Source organism: Mercenaria mercenaria, chromosome 8 (assembly GCF_021730395.1).
Source record: "Mercenaria mercenaria strain notata chromosome 8, MADL_Memer_1, whole genome shotgun sequence".
Lineage (NCBI taxonomy): Eukaryota > Metazoa > Mollusca > Bivalvia > Venerida > Veneridae > Mercenaria > Mercenaria mercenaria.
The window spans coordinates 73,257,256-73,280,033 of record NC_069368.1 but is presented as its reverse complement, the minus strand read 5'-3'; the positions used below and the strand labels follow the sequence as shown (position 1 = coordinate 73,280,033).

The 22,778-nt window shown below is 35.4% G+C and overlaps 1 protein-coding gene across 7 annotated transcripts in view; it reads left to right on the top strand.

The window, feature by feature from the left end:
* Positions 1 to 22,778, top strand: part of LOC123566083 (ankyrin-1-like) — a 228,079-nt gene that overhangs the window by 58,736 nt on the left and 146,565 nt on the right. For 6 of the 7 annotated variants that reach the window (XM_053550181.1, XM_053550182.1, XM_053550183.1 and 3 more), the window contains exons 10-12: positions 1,086 to 1,277; positions 1,546 to 1,786; positions 2,171 to 2,357. In XM_053550181.1, the coding sequence (XP_053406156.1) occupies positions 1,086 to 1,277; positions 1,546 to 1,786; positions 2,171 to 2,357 (620 nt within the window). Of the gene's footprint in view, positions 1 to 1,085; positions 1,278 to 1,545; positions 1,787 to 2,170; positions 2,358 to 2,711; positions 2,840 to 3,821; positions 3,980 to 4,495; positions 4,698 to 9,610; positions 11,325 to 22,778 lie in introns of those variants that run through there. The other variant, XM_053550185.1, reaches the window with a different exon arrangement.

Sequence of the window (22,778 nt, the reverse complement as noted above, 5' to 3'; positions counted from 1 at the left end):
TGTCCTAAAAGTTCCTTCAAATATTTAACTTACTAAGAGGATGTACAAAGCACACGACCAAGGGCACGAGGTCCAAGGTCAAGGTCACACTTGGAGATCAAATGTCAGTATGCTTCAGTTTGTGTCATTCCAAATCTTCTAAACTGCTGGATTTTTTTTATAAACAAACATGAATTCTTTACATTATCAAGATGTCGTGCGGGGCACACATCATAGGTCACTCTGTCCAAAGACAAGCTCATACTTGTCAGTTTATGTCCACTCCATATCTTCTAAACCACTAGAATGGATTTCATAAAATTAGCATTACTTGTTGTCCTCATCCTGATGATATACAGAGTGCACATTCAAGGTCACTTGGTCCAAGGTCAATGTCACAGAAGCTATAATTTATGTCAGCTCCATATGAGCCGTGCCATGAGAAAATCAACATAGTGGGTTTGCGACCAGCATGGATCCAGACCAGCCTGCGCATCCGCGCAGTCTGGTCAGGCTCCATGCTGTTCGCTTTTAAAGCCTATTGGAATTGGAGAAACTGTTAGCGAACAGCATGGATCCTGACCAGACTGCGCGGATGCGCAGGCTGGTCTGGATCCATGCTGGTCGCAAAGCCACTATGTTGGTTTTCTCATGGCACGGCTCATATATCTTCTTAACCACTGGAAGGATGTTCATAATACTAGCATCAGTTGTTAATTTCCTCAAGATGACTGCAGAGAGCACAACCCAGACTAGAAGGTTTAAGATTAAGCTCACATTTAAAGGTCAAAGGACATGCTTTCCCTGTATCAAAGCGGCGTCTTGGGATATTAATCATATTTAGTGATAGCTCTAGTTTTTATAATATTAGCTTTAAAACTTTGTACGCTTTATACTGTTTCTAATGTACCTTTTCAAGACAACACCATACTCGCTCTTTGTAAGTTTGTTTTCTAACAAGTCTATCTGTAATTCAGTGCTTCTACATAATTTGACATGTTCGAGACCGTTTGTATATGTATATTGTATGTTACAGTTCTCAAACTTGTACACCTGTTACTATAGTTTAGAAAATGCATGAATATATATGCAATTTGTCTTTGTAGAATAGTTACTGTGAGTTAGAGACAGTTTTGATTCCCGAGACCACGGTTGTATGTGTAGTACACGTTAGACCAAGGAGAGAAGAGAACAAGGTTAATAAAGAGGGGGCAGTAATTACGTCTGAAATGGAGAAGGACTTCTCCCTGGAAGTACCACAAGATTCATTTGAGGGAGAAACAGTGCTCAGCTTAACGGTGCGTTTGATAAAAACATTCACAACACCTTAAGTGAAAAAAAATGTGTACCTGTACAATTTATTTGTTATTGCACCTAAAATTGCGAAGAAAATTTTAAGTTTAAAATTGAAAAAGAAATTTTGGCCTTAAATATGTAAATACCTTGATAATTCTACATATTTTAAAGATGCTTTTGGCAAAACTGAAGCTTCTCTAGAAATTCTTCTTTCCTAGAATTAGCTAATAACACTTACTTTAAGAAAGAACTTTTTTTAATTCCTCGTAGGTTTTCGAAACAAACACAGATGATTACGCAGAACCGGAAGAAGAAAAGAGCATCTCAAATGATAATACTACTTCCGGTATGTCTAAAGATAAACCAAATACTCGAAAACTTGGTAGGAAAGAATCCGTCAGCAGTAAAGCACCAGATGAAGAGACTGAGAAAAAGCAAGAAATTGTCAGAAACCCACCCAAACCACAAAATCCAAACTTGTTAACTGACGTTTATCAAATAAATGTGGAAGGTATGTAAGTTTTTATTTAGATTTATTGATGTTGTAAAGATTGTTTTGGTTGCTATACCGAAGGCACCATTTTTTTCTAAATATGATACCACTACCTCAGTTCGCAAAAGAGATCCCTTACACATTGTTCTTTAGAAATAAAATCTAGGCTTACTTGAAATACTGATAGCAAAGATATCCGGGTTAATACGTTTGTGAAATCAGCAAGTTAATAGTTTAATTCATAAATCATTTAACTGCTTAAAACGGTTTTAAGGCAGGCGCTATTCCGAAATGTTATGTTAACTAAGTTACTTTAAGCATGATGTTTATATTTTAATGTGACGACTTCCATACTGTTTTGTGAAAACATTCTTGATTTACGACTTCTTTTCGACATTACAGGACAACAGCCTAAAAAAGGTGTCAAAGTTAAGATACCGCTTTGTGAAGGCATGGAGACTGAGGATGAAGTGACAATCGTTGCTGCAGACGAGACAAAATTACAGGAAGTAGACAGTCTCGAAGTTCTCCAAACAAAGCCACAAATTGTCGGCTGCAATCTGATATTCGAAGTGTCTCACTTTAGCATGTTAGTAGCTGCCTTCCACTGTAATGTATTATGTCACCAGAGCTTACTCAAACTATGACTTATGTGTATAAAGATAAAACGTAAGCTTTCAGCGTCCCACACCGATTCTAGTATTAGCTTAGACCATTACCATTAAGCAGCTGTTGTTAGTTCTTGCATTACTGAGCAAACTGGATAAGGTTAAATGCGAGCTTTGGTTGACTTTTCAAGTTAAGTCACTGGAAGTATTTTTCGAAATAGAGGCTTTGAAGTTAGTTTGGCAACTCAATCAGTCAAAAGCAAGCCATTTTAAACATTATTTTCGTGTTGTGTTTCCACTATATCTTGAAATTATACAGCGTTCTTTCAACATATATATGTGGCGGCATGGAAAAAGAAAGCTGAAGAAAAAGAAGAAAGGCTGGAACTTCAGCGTCAGATATCTAATGCTCGAGATAAAAGAAAACCTGCTGCATTGTTTGCTGTTGTAAAACATATAGAAGGTAAATGAACGACTGTGTGGGTGAATTTCATGTATACATTAATAAGCATTTTTTTCGTTCCAGTCTCACATTAGAATTATCCGTTTTGGCAAACAAATGTAAAGTAAAGGCAAGGTGGTAAGAATATAAAGTCAAGGTGATAATTTGAAAAAAGGACGACGCATGTGTACATGTATGTACATTGTTTCAACGCGAGATGAGAATGATTGTCGCTCAGTTGGATTTATTACTCTCTGGCTGCTCTTGTTTCACTCGTAGTAATTTAATGATATGCGTTTATAATGAAAACTGTTTCGTCCGAGCTAGGTAATGTCTGTGCAAATATTTGTTGATGCTGTTTCAATATCTGTTATTCTTTTACCTTTCCACGTTATCCCAACAAACCAATATATTTCTCATTTCAAACCATCTTTTTCTCCTTTCAGACCAATATATTTTTCATTTTATGAAATTTTGCAATTTTCTTTCAGCAGATGTAGCGCATGTATGTATTTCACACAGGCTCACGGTTTCTACCATCACATTTTTTGAGTAATAATTAGCAAAAACACAATGGATTTTCTTCATCTCACAAACACTACTCACACTTTTCTTTAATGTACACAAACTTTGATCTGCACAAGTATTTACATATGTGAAGTGTTTAAAGTAAATACTGGTATATTTTTTAGCGTTTGATACTTGTTGTTATTCGTACACTAGTATAATGTTTACAGCTGTGTCAGATGTTGCTTTGATTGTAATGATGTATGTACGCACTCACAGTTTTGCATCCAGTTTGTCGTCACCAGAAAATGTTTCTGGATACCTTCTGGCCTTTCCAAGTCTGTAGCATTTTTAATTACTATAATCAATAATAACAAACGGTATGATACACCATGCTGAAATAGTGTAATAGTATGGTAGCGTTATTTTGTTCCGCATTTTAGAAAGTATTCAGCCATTGTAATGATAAGTGTAACAGTATGGTGTGTGTTTTAAGGCTTGAAGCACGTGCTTGTGGTGTCGTGCGTCGTGGCGAACAAAAGTGTGGACTGCCGGCGGAAGTGGAAAGATTCCGAGGGCTACGAAGAGCAAAACCCACCGGAAGCGGGGCCCATCCCGATGACACCCGGAGACACATATTGCATAGATATTGATGTAATTATCAGTTTCATCTACTTTTTATTTGTAATCAAATATCAAACAATATGTAAAATGACAATAGATCTACACCATGAAATAATTACCGTCCTGTCGAATGGGTCCGCTTCCACCTCTAAGGCTTATCAGTCGTAACTCGGCTTTAGCTACCGGTCTGACTGTACCGCCTCCACCTCTAAGGTTTATCAGTCGTAACTCGGCTTTAGCTACCGGTCTGACTGTACCGCCTCCACCTCTAAGGCTTATCAGTCGTAACTCGACTTTAGCTACCGGTCTGACTGTACTGCCGCCACCTCTAAGGCTTATCAGTCGTAACTCGGCTTTAACTACCGGTCTGACTGTACCGTACTTGGACTCAGTGCTGTTATTTAAGTTTTTTGAATGTCAATTTTAATTCCGCTGCAAGGGGCTCAGTCCGACTGAGTATGCTTCTATCTTGCTTCATTGCGTTCTAAGCTTTCAAATTATCTTCTTAAAAAATTTCTGTTTTAATTCCAAGAATCTTTTCTTTAGGGAAATGCAAGTCTAGAGGACAAAGATGACGCTACTGAGAGGAAAATACAATTTTCCCAGTGTCGCTCAAGTTGGCAACCGTATCATTTATTTCTACACGAAAATATCTACGACCCAGAAAAGGCTTTTGCCCATGTGATAGTTTCTAAAAAGACAGACACGGGTCTTGAGGAAGTTACCGCTCCACCCAAACCACCAATGGGTAAGATTTATATAAAATGAACACATTGCAAATAATTCTGCATGTTTTTAACATTTCTAAATGTCAGCGACGCTTATGTTAGCTTTCTAATTTACACCCAACCAAGCATTGTTAGCTCACCTGAGCAATGCTCAGGTGAGTTTTTCTGATCGCTCGATGTCCGGCGTCGTCGTCTGTCGTCTGTCTGTCTGTCTTTCAACATTTAGCTTGTGTATGCGATAGAGGCTGTATTTTTCAACTGATCTTCATGAAATTTGGTCAGAATAATTACCTTGATAAGGTCTAGGCCGCATTTGAAAATAGGTCATCTCGGGTCAAAAACTAGGTCACTAGGTTAAATCAAAGAAAAACCTTGTGTATGCGATAGAGGCTGTATTTTTCAATTAATCTTCATGAAGTTAGGTCAGAATGATTATCTTGATGAAATCTAGGCCGAGTTTGAAAATGGGTCATCTGGGATCAAAAACTAGATCACTAGATCAAATCAAAGAAAAACCTTGTGTATGCGATAGAGGCTGTGTTTTTCCATTAATCTTCATGAATTTTGATAAGAATAATAACCTTGATGAAATCTAGGCTAAGTTTGAAAATAAGTCTTCTGGGTTCAAAAAGTAGGTCACTAGGTCAAATCAAAGAAAAACCTTGTGTATGCGATAGAGGCTGTATTTTTTCAATTAATCTTCATGAATTTTGGTCAGAATGATAGCCTTGATAAAATCTAGGTCAAGTTCGAATATGGGTCATCTGGGGTCAAAAAACTAGGTCACTAGGTCAAATCAAAGGAAAAGCTTGTATATGCCATAGAGGCTGTATTTTTCAATTGATCTTCCTGAAATTAAGTCAAAATGATAACATTAATGAAATCTAGGATGAACTTGAAAATGGGTCATCTTGGGTCAAAAAGTAGGTCACTAGGTCAAATCAAAGAAAAACGTTGTGTATGCGATAGAGGCTGTATTTTTCAATTGATCTTCATAAAATTTGGTCAGAATGTTTGCATTGATGAAATCTAAGTCAAGTTCGAATATGGGTCATCTGGGATCAAAAATTAGGTCACTAGGTCAAATCAAAGAAAAACTGTGTATTCGATAGAGGCTATATTTTTCGATTGATCTTCCTGAAATTACGTCAGAATGATTGCATTGATAAAATCTAAGTCAAATTTGAATATGAGTCATCTTGGGTCAAAAACTAGGTCACTAAGTCAAATCAAAGAAAAACCTTGTGTATGCGATAGAGGCTGTATTTTTCAATTGATCTTCATGAAATTTGGTCAGAATGATTGCCTTGATAAAATCTAGGTCAAGTTCGATTATAGGTCATCTGGGTCAAAAAGTAGGTCACTAGGTTAGATCAAAGCAAAACCTCGCGTATGCGATAGAGGCTAATTTCTTTTCAACTGATCTTTATGAAAATTTGTCAGAATGATAGCCTTGATGAAATCTAGGTCAAGTTTGAATATGGGTCATCTGGGTTTAAAAACTAGGTCAAATCAAGGAAAATAATTGTGTATGCAATAGGGGCTGCATTTTACACTGGATTTTCATAAAATCTGGTCAGAATGGTTGCCTTGATGAAATCTAGGTCAAGTTCGAATATTGGTAGTCTGTGATCAAAAACAAGGTCACTAGGTCAAATCAAAGAAAAACCTTGTGTATGCGATAGAGGCTGTATTTTTCAATTGATCTTCATGAAATTTGGTCAGAATGATAGCCTTGATGAAATCTAGGTCAAGTTCGAATATGGGTCATCTGGGGTCAAAAACTAGGTCATTAGGTCAAATCAAAGTAAATACTTATACTCAAGATTTTTGCTCCAATTTTAATGATAATTGGTCAGAATATTTTTTTCCATGAAATCACTAGGTCAAACATGTTTACACTGTTACGTTGTGTTATGGTGTGTTTCTCAGGTGAGCGACATAGGGCCATCTTGGCCCTCTTGTTTTTAAAGATGGATTCGTTTCTTTTCTCCTGTCGCTTTGTACTACACAACGGAAAAATTCATGTATAACAGTTTGCGTTTGGCTTTAAGATCCAGTCCAAAGGACAATGTTCATACTATTCATTTCTGAACATACACCGATTGCGAACTTAACCATAAAACTGAATATGAAAGGAGGAAAAATGTCTTTGTAAACTTTATCTAATTTAAGGAATAATTAAAACGTTACTGCTTTCGCTGCGCAGTAATTTTTGTCACTTCCATCACGATGAAATACCTGTTTTAGTGGTTTTTGGTCTGAACTAGAAAAAGAAAAGTAATGTTTTGCAGGTCCAAGGAAACCTGTATATGTTCACAAACCTCTCCAACAAGAGACGTTTCTTTAGACTATATAATCATACGGTAATTTACTTTTATTACCCATTTATATATGCCCCGTTTTTGCACATTTATATGTGTGATATTATTAAGGACGCTCGCTACAATTTCGTATTTTTTTTTCTCAATAATAGATTTTGATGAAATATTTTGTATTAAAAGATCATGTTATGGTGTACTGAAAAATGAAATAAAAATACTAGGTCACCAGCTTTGTTTCAATTTAATTTTCCCCTAGATATGGTGCTATTTTTAACACTTTTTAAAATTTCTATAATCCTAAAATATATTTCAGTAAAGTACAATACTCAGCATAAATTTCATATCTAATCATTTTTATAGTAGAAAACAATATATCTATTTGAAACATGCTCAGAGAAATCAAAAGAAAATTATTTTGTAAAGAAAGGAATACTTGTTCAGCAGACCCAAGGGCTAATTTTGCATATTTGTGTTAATTTTAAGTTGGTACTTCTGCTATTTTATCGAGTTTCACATAATAGAATTTAATCAAACTCTGCACATACCTTTGGTTATGTCTACCTAATCTAAAACGAAAAGAAAATTGATAGGTCAACATATCAGATTTCGCTTAAATCAAATTACAACGAGGTGGGGTGTGGCGGGCATTTATAAAACGCAGACTGGTACGAAATACTCTTTCAGTGTTTGAGCAAATGACTTAGAGATATATCAAATTATCAAACGGCAGATTTCTTAATAAGCGGATTTTAAGGTGTTTCTGAAGCAAGCATTTTGATGTCATAGAACGATGAAAGTTTCCGCCTTTCTCTGAACAAAACATATAGTTTACGAATACGGATGTACGGTATGGGTACGGTACGGGATTAGAAACAGCTGTGACTCAATGCAGAATAAATTACTGACTCCAGTATATGTCGGATTGAAGCAATTTGAACCAATAAGCCTATGGACGGATAGCTCAGTGGTTTGCACACTGGTCTTCCAATCCTGAGGTCGGGGGTTCGATCCCCGGCAGCTACTCGGTAATTTTCAGAAACAAATTTTTTTTCTTATAGGCATCACTATAACTGTTTAGGCAGTCCGACTAGGCACATGACGAAAATCTTGCCAAATTAAGACGAAAAAGCTAATTCAATTTTAGGCAATAACTTAATTCAAATAATTTTGGTAATTTAACACAATGTCCGGGAATGATTGCATAACTTTATAATAAGAGATCGTTTTACATGCAGCGTGGAGATATCATTAGATTTAATTTATTGTTATGCATAATCTGGGCATCAAAGGTAGTCATCGATAAAAAATTTCGTCGGCGATCACGTGATGACCCATTTATTCATGATTCTTCGACACCATGAGTAATTAGCACATCATTCCTAAGCACATATTTAACGCCACTGTCGCACATTTGTAATAAACTTCACGACATTGTCGCACATTTGTAATAAACTTCACGCCACTGTCGCACATTTGTAATAAACTTCACGCCACTGTCGCACATTTGTTATAAACTTCACACCACTGTCGCACATTTGTAATAAACGTCACGCCACTGTCGCACGTTTGTAATAAACATCACGTCACTGTCGCACATTTGTTATAAACCTGACCTGAGTGTCGCACATTTGTAAAAACCTTTACGACAATATCGCACAATTGTAATAACCTTCACGAAAGTGTCGCACATTTGTAATAAACTTAACGCCACTGTCGAACATTTGCAATAAACTTCGTGCCACTGTCGCACATTCGTAATAAACTTCACGCCACTGTCGCATATTTGTAATAACCTTTACGACAATATCGCATATTTGTAATAACCTTCACGACAATGTCGCACATTTGCAATAAACTTCGCGCCACTGTCGAACATTTGCAATAAACTTCGCGCCACTGTCGCACATTTGTAATAAACTTCACGCCACTTTCTCATATTTGTAATAATCTTTACGGCAATAGTGCACATTTGTAATAACCTTCACGATAATGTCGCACATTTGTAATAAACTTAACGCCACTGTCGAACATTTGCAATAAACTTCGCGCCACTGTCGCACATTTGTAATAAACTTCGCGCCACTGTCGCACATTTGTAATAAATTTCACGCCACTGTCGCACATTTGTAATAAACTTCACGCAACTGCCGCACATTTGTAATAAAGTTCGCGCCACTGTCGCACATTTGTAATAAACTTCACGCCAATGTCTCGTATAAAACTTAAAACCACTGTCGATGATTTGTAATTAATACCGCTTGTAAACAGCACCTTCACTAATTTTGTAATGAATAACGTTTGGCTTCTCGCTTATTATATGCAGTGTTGGCTTGAAATGTGCTTAAAAATATCGAAGCGTAAAAAATGCCAATAATATTACTTAATGAAAACTCTTACATAAAATATAAACTTTTAACTGAGTTGAAATTTCTTAATAGCTTGCTATCTAATATACATCAGCAGCAATGAAAACAGTAACAATTACAAAACAGCGAAACTATGTCCCATAATAAACTTGCTGAAGAGATTCATTTAATTAATAGTTGAATTCACTTTGAATTTCGTTTTGAATTTATTTCTGTTTGTCAAAGAAGTTTGTATGGTTTAAGCTTCGGGACAGAGTGACATACCATTTCCGAGAGAAACAAAAGCATCGAAGAAAAAAAGATGGCATACAAGAGATCGGCTAAGCATGGCCAAAGGAACTCCTCGAAGCCAGGACAGCACTACTTCCGGTCATGACAATGGAAAAGAATAACGGAAATGACGTTTGTCTTATCGGAAACAAACTGTATGTAAATGGAAAATTGTTCAGATCGTTCATCAACGGTAAAGTGTGGAAGCCACGTTTATAGAATTGGAGCACTTTCAGTTTTTCTCCTGGATTCATGCTACAGCAGTTTTTTTTTCTGCAAGATAAATAGTTAAATGTCAATTCACGGAGGACGTTTGTGTATTCACTCCTCACTGTATGCTAAATTTGTTATTAATAATGAATGGATGGATCCGATCTGTCAATCAAACCAATAATATTGGCCAATAAGATAAAGCGCTATCCGTCGATCCGTAGACTTTGTTGCTAAGGCGCCATTGTGTCTCACAAGCTTACAGTAACTAAGTACCTACAGACTGTAAAGTTCTAAATAAAAACAGTATTCTTTTACGTTCTCGACACGACCATGTGTGAAAAAAGAGATGCTTTACATATAAAATGTAAATATGACATCTAGAAATAAGAAAAGAAGTGACCACATGTAATAAAAAGTTGCGAAAACCCATGTAGCATGTTCATTTATCCAGTGTATCATTTCAAGAAGGTACAGCTATTTTTGAATTAGTTCTCAGACAGGTGTCACAGGATTTTTAATTCGATGTTGCACTAGAGAAAACGATTTTTTTAAGGCAAATAAAACATATGCATGTGAACGGCTATCTCCAAATTTCGGCCACACTCTACACGTTTTGTATAAGAATTTTAATGCTAAATATTCGTGAACTGATTTTTTGTTACTTTTCATCTCAGACTGTCAGAAGTAATGTCGTGCAATGTGCATTATTAGTTTCAGCCACACTCAACAGATTTTGTGTAAGAATTATTATTTAAATGCTAGATATTCACTGAATGGATTTTTTGTTTTTCTCCTGAAGAATATTAGAAGTAATTTTGAATGTGTTATTCATGTTTCTTGCCTTATGGTTGCTGATGGTGTGTGAACCAACTGAAACGAAGAAAGATTGTTATGAAAATGAAGTTTGTTGCGTTACTACAATTAGAAAAATAATAAAAATTGTAGCCAGTAACAAGAGGAGCTATAGAACAACGCCTAACTAACATAAGTTGATGTTCTTGTTCTGATACATTGATTATCTATTTTTATAGATATAAATATGTTTTTTCATGGTAATCAGCATATATTCGGAAGAAGGTGTTTCTGCATCATTTTTCCAATTTGTTATGTATATATTTCGGAATAATGTCTGTGAGTGCGTGTGTGCGAGAGCATGAGTGTTTAGTTTAGTTTAAACATAGTTTATTTCAAACAAAATTGCAATATTTACAATTCATGATACATGGTACATAAGATAATGCCTGAAAAAGGATCAGAGCCGAAAGCAACAGCTTATAGAGGTCTTCTCCTACAGAAACATATTGTTGTAGGTACAGTACGGCAGTGTTTATGATCTTGTCTGAAATAGCATGAGTGTTTTAATATCGCAATGAGCAGGAAATTCCGTAACGATGTATAGACATATATTTCATAACTTTCTTGTTTTCAACATACATATTCTCAATGAATATAGAATTAACATGCGTGAAATGATCGTATGACTTCTGTATTTAATAATCAATTAGATATCCATAAATATCGTTGTGTACATCTTGTAAGAATTACGTCAATGTGTCGCATATTGAAAAATGTTAAGGACGCTCGCTACAGTTTCGTATTTTTTTTTTATATTTCAGTAAAGTACAATAATCAGCACAAATTTAATATCTAAGCATTTTTATAACGGAAAACAATATATCTATTTGAAACATGCTCAGAGAAATCAAAAGAAAATTATTTTGTAAAGAAAGGAATACTTGCTTAGCAGACCCAAGGGCTATTTTTGCATATTTTTGTCAATTTTAAGTTGGTACTTCTGCTATTTTATCGAGTTTCACATAATAGAATTTAATCAAACTCTGCACATACCTTTGGTAATGTCTACCTTATCTAAAACCAAAAGAAAATTGATAGGTCAACATATTAGATTTCGCTTAAATCAAATTACAACGAGGTGGGGTGTGGCGGGCATTTATAAAACGCAGGTTGGTACGAAATACGCTTTCATTGTTTGAGCAAATAACTTAGAGATATATCAAATTATCAAACGGCAGATTTCTTAATAAGTGGATTTTAAGGTGTTTCTGAAGCATTTTGATGTCAAAGAACGATGAAAGTTTCCGCCTTTCCCCGAACAAAACCTATAGTTTACGAATACGGATGTACGGTATGGGTACGGTACGGGATTAGAAACAGCTGTGACTCAATGCAGAGTTGGAGCGCTGGTATAAATTACAGTATAATTTGGGGTCTCATTTTTTAGCTGATTTTGCAGTTTGTGTGTTTGACTGAAATTATTTTTCTTGCATCAAATATGACCCCCACTTTTCTTTTGATTTTAGTTAGCACTGACAATATTCTTCAAGAAAATGTAAGTTACAGAAATTTAAAATGGGTCCTGATGTGTGCTGCGGTCATTGGAAATAGGTCAGTTTTATATAGAATAAAGAATAACAACTTTTTAGTGTGTTATAACCTATAAGAAGACATTGGTAAAAAATGAAATCTGGCCAGATGATGTTGGGAATGGGCTAGTTTGATTAGAATTTGATAGAAAATGACAAATTAATTGCAATTTTGTTGAAAATGAGGATTAAACCCAAAAATATCACATTTTCACTGTTTTGGGTGTATTTTTTTCAAAAACTGCATATCTATAGGCTACTGATTGCTATATTCTGGCCATCAGAGGTAAAAGTGAACATCTATAACAGTTTAAATGTGTAATTTGCATGCAGATCAGAGTAGAAAATGTCAAAACAGGGCAAAACAAGGCTGAATTTAGGGTAACTGCTTCAAAATTATGTCGCGACAGCTATTTTTGACAAAATCTGACGCTTTGTCTTATGGTACTAAAAATGCTGTAAAACCTTGGAAACTGGTGATATCAAGCTAAAACCTTGTATTTCTTCATGCATTTGGGTTTCTTGTACATTTCAAATGAAACTGGCACACTGTTAGAGAAAAAAGTTTTTCTTATAGCTCTGTAGAGCTATTTTCCTTATTTTCTTAGCATTTTTTTTTGCTAAAATCACATGACAGATCTATGCTTGACATGTAGGTAGCATATTCATAATGAAATAACAACATGACAACATTTTTCATGGAAACTTAGATCATACACCACCAGTATAATTTGGGGTCTCATTTTTTAGCTGATTTTGCAGTTTGTGTGTTTGACTGAAATTATTTTTCTTGCATCAAACATGACCCCCACTTTTCTTTTGATTTTTAGTTAGCACTGACAATATTCTTCAAGAAAATGTAAGTTACAGAAATTTAAAATGGGTCCTGATGTGTGCTGCGGTCATTGGAAATAGGTCAGTTTTATATAGAATAAAGAACAACAACTATTTAGTGTGTTATAACCTTATAACAGGCACCCTCTACTTGTGATTAACACAGATGTGACCAAACTGTGTGTAACATTTAAGGTGGTTCGCGGGGTTCCTACCAAAATTTCGAAGTATGAGATATAAGACTGATATTAGGTCTGTATGTACTAACATATCCTGACTTTCATTTGGAGAAAAAAGAAAATCGTTCCAAGTCCACATTTCCTTTGAAGAGCGCCACCTGGCGGCATATGTATTTTTCAAGGGAAATCGCCGTTTTGCTGTAATAATCTCATTAAAATTAATGTTATTACATTTTTTCAAACTCAGGAATATAGCTAAATTCAATGTTATTGTTTACATGTTGCATTTTGTAAATTATTTCACTTGGAAAATGCTAAGATAAAGAGATATCCGTAGTAGGGGTGGGGAAAAATAGCGAAAATATTCAGTGTATTTCATGGCCGTTTAGCCAAAATAAAATAAAACGGAACGGTCAAAGTTCTTGATTTTTAAATATATTCTTCTTTAATCATTTCTGAACAAGAAAATAAAATAAAAATAGGGGGTCTTCACGGCAGATTTTTTGCAAATTTACTTTTTATTTGTTTTGGTAATGTAAATTTTGTGACGTTGATACACAATGACGGCGTTAACGTCGCGCAAACGCTGATTTCATTATGTCTTTCATTGATATAAACAGGACCTTCACAGTTCACAAAAATCTTTAGAATCTTTTTTATTTGAATATATTCACATGATGTACATTGTTGCGTATTTTGCAGTCAAAGTATATTATTTTTACTAATATATATCAGAGTCAGTTAGAGCTGGAACAACTGATACCTTCCTGGTTAAAGCTACTTGCCCACACTTTCGGTGAAATTTTTCAACATGTTCATGTTCACCAAGTTCGGCACAAAATGTGAATATTTCGCGCTAAAACATGAACTATAACAACTGAATATGGTATAAGTGGTTGAATTTTTTATGAAAATGTTTAATCTTGCATAACTCGCGTATCTGGCTCCGTATTTAAGGGTTAGTAAAGTGTTGGGGGACGGGGATGGGGGTGTAGAAAAAATCTTATCAGTTTATCCGCTATGAATTAAAACGGAGCTGTCAAAATTCTTTATTTTCAAACATAGGTTTCTTTAATTATTCCCCTACAAGAAAATAGAAAAAAGAGTCATTTGCAAATTTACATTGAGCCGCGCCATGTGAAAACCAACATAGTGGCTTTGCGACCAGCATGGATCCAGACGAGCCTGCGCATCCGCGCAGTCTTGCCAAGACTCCACGCTGTTCGCTTTCAAAGCCTATTGCAATTAGAGAAACTGTTAACGAACAGCATGGATCCTGACCAGACTGCGCGGATGCAAAACCATTATGTTGGTTTTCTCATGGCGCGGCTCATATTACCTTTTGTATGAAATGTTTAAGTGCGAAGCTGAACGACATTCCTTATTGTTTTTCAATATTTCAAGTGACTAGCTAACAACGAAGATACAAGATACGAAATGTGGTGAAACTGTTTTCCAGACAAAAATGAAATACATTTTTAACGAAAAAGAACATTTTGAAGGGTGGCTAAAACATCAATATGTTTCTTTTTTGTTATGATATGTAACTTTATTTAGAGGTTTTGATTTTCATTACAATTCTAATTGTGTATTATATTATTGCTTTTTAAACCTATATTGAATATTTTCAATAAATAAAATCATGGAATCTTAAGCAGATGATGGATAAATGAGATAATGCCTCTTACGGTAAAAATGTACTTCAGTCTGTGAACTTGAAACCATTACTTGAATAAAGCTCATTTTGGTGCCGCTTAGTGCATTAAATTTATAACGTCAACGTGAATGCATAATGCAAACCGTATTGCGGGAAAACTTGCTTCAAAATGACAGAACAAAAATAAAACTCTAACTCATTTCGCTTCAAAACATTCAGAAAATAATATAAAACAGATACAGTCGATGCAGACGATATTTTAGGATGGAAAGATGGAAGAAGGGCGGTTTTAACTGAGGCTGCTCTTGCGAAAGGTTTAGAGGCATGCGTTCATTGTTCAGACCCGCTGTGTCTGTCAGATGTTTTCAAGGAAACGCACTTTCGACATGGTTCACTGTTGTACATACAAAAAGTTTCGATTATAGAATTTTGGCGGCAAATTGGGATCATTCTTATTTGATGAAGGTTTTATTCCAAAATCGAAGTATGGTATTCCAGTGCTGAATGTAATATCAAAAAAGTAACCACTATGATTTCATCTCGTGCATTTCTTTTGGTGTTTCAAAAATTTTAAAAGACGGATAAAACTAAGAAATAAATAAAACCACCATTTACATGTACTTTAAAATGTTTTCGCCAGAATGCTGAAAACAAAATATTTGACTTGTATTTAGTGTAAAAGTGCATTTTGACGCAGATGCGAATAGATTCGGATATTTCAGGACTGCAACTCACTGCAGACCTGGAACGCCTGTATAAATTACAGACCCCGGAATATACCGGATTCAAGCAATTTGAATGAAAATTATCTTTAATGTATATATTTTGTGACCATTGTAATACTAACCCTAACCTTTTGTCAGTATATCATACATATTATACACTAAATGCATGCTGTCGTACAATAATTTGCGTATTTTTGCCGTGCGCTCCGATTGATGATCAGTTCAGGACATGCGCAGAAGACCGCTCCAAATATGACAGACTGCAATGAGCAACATCGCATAAAGAATGTCCGTGACATTGAGCGCAAAGTGAACAGAAGTTACGATATGCAAGCATCAAATGGGAATTTTACATTTATGCGTTTTGAAGCGCATTGTCAGATTTTTCTGTTGATTTTATTTTCACAGTTTTGGATATCATGGATCACAAATGTATCATAATTAAAATGATTATAGTGAAGTCTACAAGCAACCACTGACTGGATATATTCCTTAATGAATTACTGTGATCATTGCGTTGGAGATCCACGGCTTAAAAATGTACCATGAATTGATTACAGTGAAGTCTTCATGCATTAAGTTAGCTCTAAAACTGTTTCAAAAATAAAACAATTTAGCAGATGCGTATTGGTTGCACGCAATGCTAATTACGACGCCAGTATTCAGAAATCCATGTGAATGTAGACTCTGTTCTTGCAGACAACTAGTCTAATAGAATTTGAGACAGGCTGAAATTTTAATACCCTGACAGAAACGGCAAGGGTGTCCGCGGACATCATTTTTAAATGACATTTTTCATAATAATGTAAACAAAATAATTAGCGTGTTTTAGGAAATTATTGAACTGACACTGAAGTATATTTCTAGATGATATACTTAGATTGTAAATTACTTAACACTGTAAATAATGTGAATCTATTTAGTAAAAATATTTCATTTTTGAGTACTTTCATTATCCTGTATATACAAAAATGTATCTTTAACGGACATAATGAACAAAACGTTTGTGTGACGTTAACACCATAAATGACGTATCAACGTCACAATATAAAATAACCAAAACAAATAAAAAGTAAATTTACAAAAAATCTGCCGTGAAGACCCCCTATTTTTATTTTATTTTCTTGTTCAGAAATGATCAAAGAAGAATATATTTGAAAATCAAGAACTTTGACCGTTCCGTTTTATTTTATTTCGGCTAAACGGCCATGAAACACATTGAATATTTTCGCCATTTTTCCCCACCCCTACTACGGATATCTCTTTATTTAAGCATTTTCTAAATGAAATAATTTACAAAATGCAACATGTAAACAATAACATTGAATTTAGCTATATTCCTGAGTTTGAAAAATTGTAATAACATTAATTTTAATGCGATTAATACAGAAAAACGGCGTTTTCCATTGAAAAATACATGTGCCGCTAGGTGGCGCTCTTCAAAGGAAATGTGGACTCGGAACGATCTTCTTTTTTCTCCAAATGAAAGACAGGATATGTTAGTACATACAGACTTAATATCAGTCTTATATCTCATACTTCGAAATTTTGGTAGGAACCCCGCGAACCACCTTAAATTCAGTTTGAACAGTTTGATGCTTCTGGAGTTTTTTGTGTAATAAAAGATATTTCCGCCTGGAGTTGATGGAAGTCGATTCGAGTTGAGAAGGAAGGCCGGTTTCACATACACACAAGATCTACATAAAAAGCAAAGTTTTTGTTGTGCTTTAGTTATGGATATTGTCACACAAACATATCTATATAATTTGAATATTCAGTATTTACTGCTTTAATGTATTCCATCAACCCCGTCTCCCCCTTCACCTCATCCCTGCTGTAAGCAGAGCTGTAAAATTGAATTATTTACTTTAACCATTTCTTGTCCATGGAGACCCTGTCGACCGTTCCTTTCCTTAGCCAAGAGTTCAGGGAGAGGTATTATGGGCGGATAGTCTATTGTCCGTCGTCCTTATACCTGATTGGTAGAACTCGCTGCCTGTAGCGACCTTACATAGATCTTTCTAAACTGGATCTTTTTTAGATTCTTCGAATGTTTTGCTATAAATTTATTCCATAAAGGCATGATAATTTACCCGAAGCATACACTGGTAGCTTTCTAGTTTGTTCCGAAAGGTCCCGGAGACAAAACGTTTGCACCGCCAGAGGGGTTAGTGTTGTTTCTTTTAATCTTGCTGTTGTAGTACTTTTGTTTAAGTTTTGATATGCTTGTGATTTCTCACTTATCGGACAGAAAAATCTCTATTTTTAGCAATGCCGGAAAATCTTATCTCACATGGGTTATCCCACACTCCTGTGACGGACTACTTCATGCACTGAATATTCATATTACTTATGTAAAATAATTAAAAATCAGGTACCTTTATCTTTTCTCTCCGTTCCTTATGGTGTATTTCTTGATTCAAAATTCATTACTTTATGATAAGAACGTACCGATACGCTACAAACGATAAAACTTAACTAACTTTGTTATTGTGCGTCACTGAAGTGTCACGACGTCACTTCTGCTTACGGACGCCATTTCCCGCGTTTTAAGTAGTTTCATATTTTTATGCTTGTTTTTATTGTTTCTGTTGTGGTAAGTGAGAAATAGAATCGGGCGCACCGCTCAAGTCTTAAACTCGGCTCAGCCTCGTTTAAGACTTGAGCGGTGCGCCCTCGGGTTGGGATTTTCTGATCTTAACCGAACACCAATGATGGATTCTCTATATTTCTTAATCATTGTTACATCCTCTGTTTGCATGAATTATTAATATTGTCAAATGAATAAACAAAATTTATTTTATGTTTTCCAGTGAATTATAGAGTTTTCTCAGTGAAATAAAAGTGATAATCCACAGTTTTGAAACAGTAGATTATCATTTTTATTTTTAACTGTTTTGGCCGAAGTAGTTCCGGTCCTCCGTCGCGATTGAAGTCAAATTGTATACCAAGCGTTATGAATACCAGGGACCATAATGACGAAGACGTCGTTAAAATGACGTCATTTGTGTTATGCTTTCTGTTGATCTTTCCCGCGATTTTCGACATTTTATAAATTACGCAACAAAAGTAGTTTTACACATGAAATAAAAAGAAAATTTGTTTGTGTCAGTGAAATATCAATTTTATTTCACTCGTGAGCACCAAAAAAGTCATTTTCACTCGTGGCTACGCCACTCGTGAAAATATCAGTTTTTGATGCTCACTTGTGAAATAAAATTGATATTTCACTGAAACAAACAAATATCCTCTATGTATTACTCAGCGAAATCATGGATATGATTCCACTTACTGCATCAGGAGGAGCAAATTCCTGTTTTTATGGTATTTTTGATCAGATGAGTACAATTCTGAATCATTGCTTATGATCAATCAGCTGAAATTATTTTTCGGCGAACGCCGTCTAAATTCGTTTTCGTTACCTATGCCACGTGACTTCGGTTTGCAAATCAAACTACTTGATAACGTATTATAGATAATTTATCAAAATGGAAGATTTATGCAACACTCTGCCTGATTGGACGAGAGTGTCAATTTCTTTCACTCTGTTGATTGTGCTACGCTGAGTGAAATGTAGACGAAGCGTTTATCCTAAACGACGCTGTTCACAGTTTTAAAGCTAACTTTGGCTCAGTATATTGAGCAAGAATATTGATATATCTCAAAATGATAAGTAAGTTTAATAAATATGACAAAACCCTGTTCAAATACCAACATATATCAGATTAAAGAAAGAGCTGAATACGGTCTGCGTATCACATGAATAAGGGTGTGATAAGAGTCTTTTATGTAGAGAAGTGCTTTTTAAAAGATTTTCCTTGTTACAATTGTCGTCTGTATATGAAAAGGTTTCTTGCTTTTGTGTCTTATTCAGATTGCATATTAAAATGAGTACTTGTTTGCTTTGATATATTTGTTATAAATTATTTAACTGATTTATTATATATGAATATTTTTCTTTAGTATGGTATGCAAATATTGAACTCAGTTGAAATCTGTTTTATTATGTATATGCTACATAATGACTGAATCTCATTACACTGAAATACAGGTACGCTGCATACAGTTTATCTATGTGATATGACCACGGTCAAACTTTGCTTATGAAACAGAAATATTGAAATAATTACAATTGTATGTTTTGCTTGACCTTCACTTTTTTATAGGTGTGACGTCATTGTCCAAAGATTCATGAATAGCGAATATGCATTTGTTAAAGCGGGATCAGTTGTCATATTTTAGAAATAAACAAAAATAACAAGTGAATGAAGTATTGCTATGCAATACAAAGTCCCCTACTGGAAGGCACCTAATTTTTTCTACTGCAGTATAACATAATGAACTGATATCTGTCAATGATGTATAAACAATATTGTACTACATATACAATATGTTATAACATTATAACAACACACTTGGATTAAAATGTGCATATATAAAAACCCACAGTTGTTTTCATATTGAATTTTTTTGGCTGATTATAAAAATGTTATCATGTAAGTTATTTATAGTAACAACAAAGGGAAATTAATCTTAAAAAAAAAAAAAAAAAAAAAAAAAAAAAAAAAAATAATAATAATAAAGTCCACAAGAAACTCTTTACCAGGTAGAGATAGGTCAAAATACACCTAAAAATTGGATGTAACATGCATGCTGTACCACAGAAAAGTGGTCTCGATTTTTCTCTACTGCCCGTAATAAAAAAGTTACAATAAAATCTATTTATAGTAACAACAAAGGGACGTAATTCTAAAAACAAGGGTGCCTCATGGTGGTGAACATTTGGTCCAAGTTACATCAAAATCCCTCCATGCATGAAGAAGAAATGTTCCGTACAAAGTCATTCTTGAATTTGACCTTTGACCTCTAAATATGACCTTGACCTTAGACCTAGGGACATGGTTCTTGCGCATGACATGTTGTCTCATCCAGGGGAATATTTGTGCCAACTGATATCTAAATCCTGCTTTGCATGACAAAGTTATAGACCGGACAGGAAAAAAATGCTCTTGACCTTTGATCTCAAAGTGTGACCTTGACCTTTAAGCTAGGGTACTGGGTGTTTGCGCATGACACGTCGTCTCATCATGGGAAACATTTGTGCCAAGTAATATTAAAATCCCTTCATGGATGGCAGAGTTATGGACGGGACAGGAAAAAAAACTCTGTTGACCTTTGACCCCCAATTGTGACCTTGACCTTTGAGCTAGGGGTCCAGGATTTGTGCATGACACGTCGTCTCATCATGGGGAACACTTGTGCTAAGTAATATTAAAATCCCTTAATGAATGTCAGAGTTATGGACCGGACACGAAACAGACCCTGTTCATGCTATGTTAACATTTGACTGCTAAGTGTGACCTTGACCTTTGAGCTAGGGGTCTGAAAGTTGTGCATGACACATCGTCTTATTATGAGGTACATTTGTGCCAAGTAATATTAAAATCCCTTCATAGATGGGAGAGTTATGGACCGGACAGGAAAAAAGCCTTGTTGACCTTTGACCTCCAATTGTGACCTTGACCTTTAAGCTAGGGGTCCAGGTTTTGCGCATGACACGTCGTCTCCTCATGGGGAACATTTCTGCCAAGTAATATTAAAATCCCTTCAAGGATGGGAGAGTTGTGGACCGGACAGGAAAAAAGCCCTGTTGACCTTTGACCTCCTATTGTGACCTTGACCTTTGAGCTAGGGGTCTGGGTTTTGCGCATGACACGTCGTCTCATCATGGGGAACATTTGTGCCAAGTAATATTAAAATCCCTTCATGGATGACAGAGTTATGGACCGGACACGAAATTGCGGACGGACGGAATGACGGAATGACGGAATGACAGAATGACGGAATGACGGAAAGACGGAATGACGGAAAGACGGAATGACGGAATGACGGAAAAGAGCATTCCTATAGTCCCCAAAACTGGTTTTCAACCAGTAGGGGACTAATAAATAAAAAATCCTTTAATTGATTTTTTTCTCGTGTATTCTAATCAAACTTGATTTGTAGCATCTTTATTAGGCCCGCAGCCAACTTTGTTCAGCTGGGACATTTGACCCCTTTAAGGGGCTGCTAGAGATAAAACTAGAAATGCCTTTATACAGCGTCTCATGAACAGCTTGGTGGATCTTTGTCATACTTCGTTTGGAGCATCATTATAAGGTCCTCTTCCAAATTTATTTATATAGGAACTTGGGCCCTATTAGGGACCACTATAGCTAAAAGTAGATATGCCTTTCTTCGCATTAACCACTAAAATGTAATGGATTTTTATGAAACTCGATGTGTAACAATATCGTAAGGTCTCCTGCTATTTTGTTACAAATGGGGATAGGGACTAATTTAGCTAAAATATGAAAACGTTTAATGACCTCTTCTCATGAACCGCTTCATGAGTCTTCATCAAACTACTGCTGTAATTATTCGTCTAAGGATAAACGAAACAAAATTGCAACCGTACGAAACCTTTGTGAAAAATTAAAAGAGAACCATTAAAATAGTTAAACTGCGGTGTTTAGTTTTGCAATTCGAAAAATGTTAGATGAAAGATGAATGTTAGATGAAAAATTCATAAACTTCTTTCCTTATTACAATTCGCCGACCATCATTTTTAAAGATATTTCTTGTTAATTTTATCTGCGGATGACAATACTCTGAATCGTGAAATCTACTGAAATAGTTACAGTCCCAGAGTTATTAGACTCAAAGGTCCAAATTTTGTTTCTCATCCCAAAGTTTATAGCTTGATTTGTTTTTTGGGTTTAACGCCGTTTTTTAACAGTATTTCAGTCATGTAACGGCGGGCAGTTAAAGGCCTAGATTTTGGTAGTGGGCCAAGGGATTTCTGTCTTCACCAGCACAGTTGGGGGCTAATGACCATTACAGTATGGTTCCAATAAACAAGGGTCATTGTTTATTAGAGAGTCAGTTTACCTTTCAAGTGTATCAATTAGTGAGAAGGTGAAACAATGTAATATATTTTAAATTAATGAATAACTAGAAAATGCTTTTGTAAAAAAGCGCATGTCTCCCCCAATGCAAAGTCCTATAGGCAAGAAGTCAATAGGGGTCAGGAGTGAAAGTCAAAGAGACACTGATGGTTGGCTGCAATAGGGATCATCTACTTGGCATGTCCAGTCATCCCGCTAAATT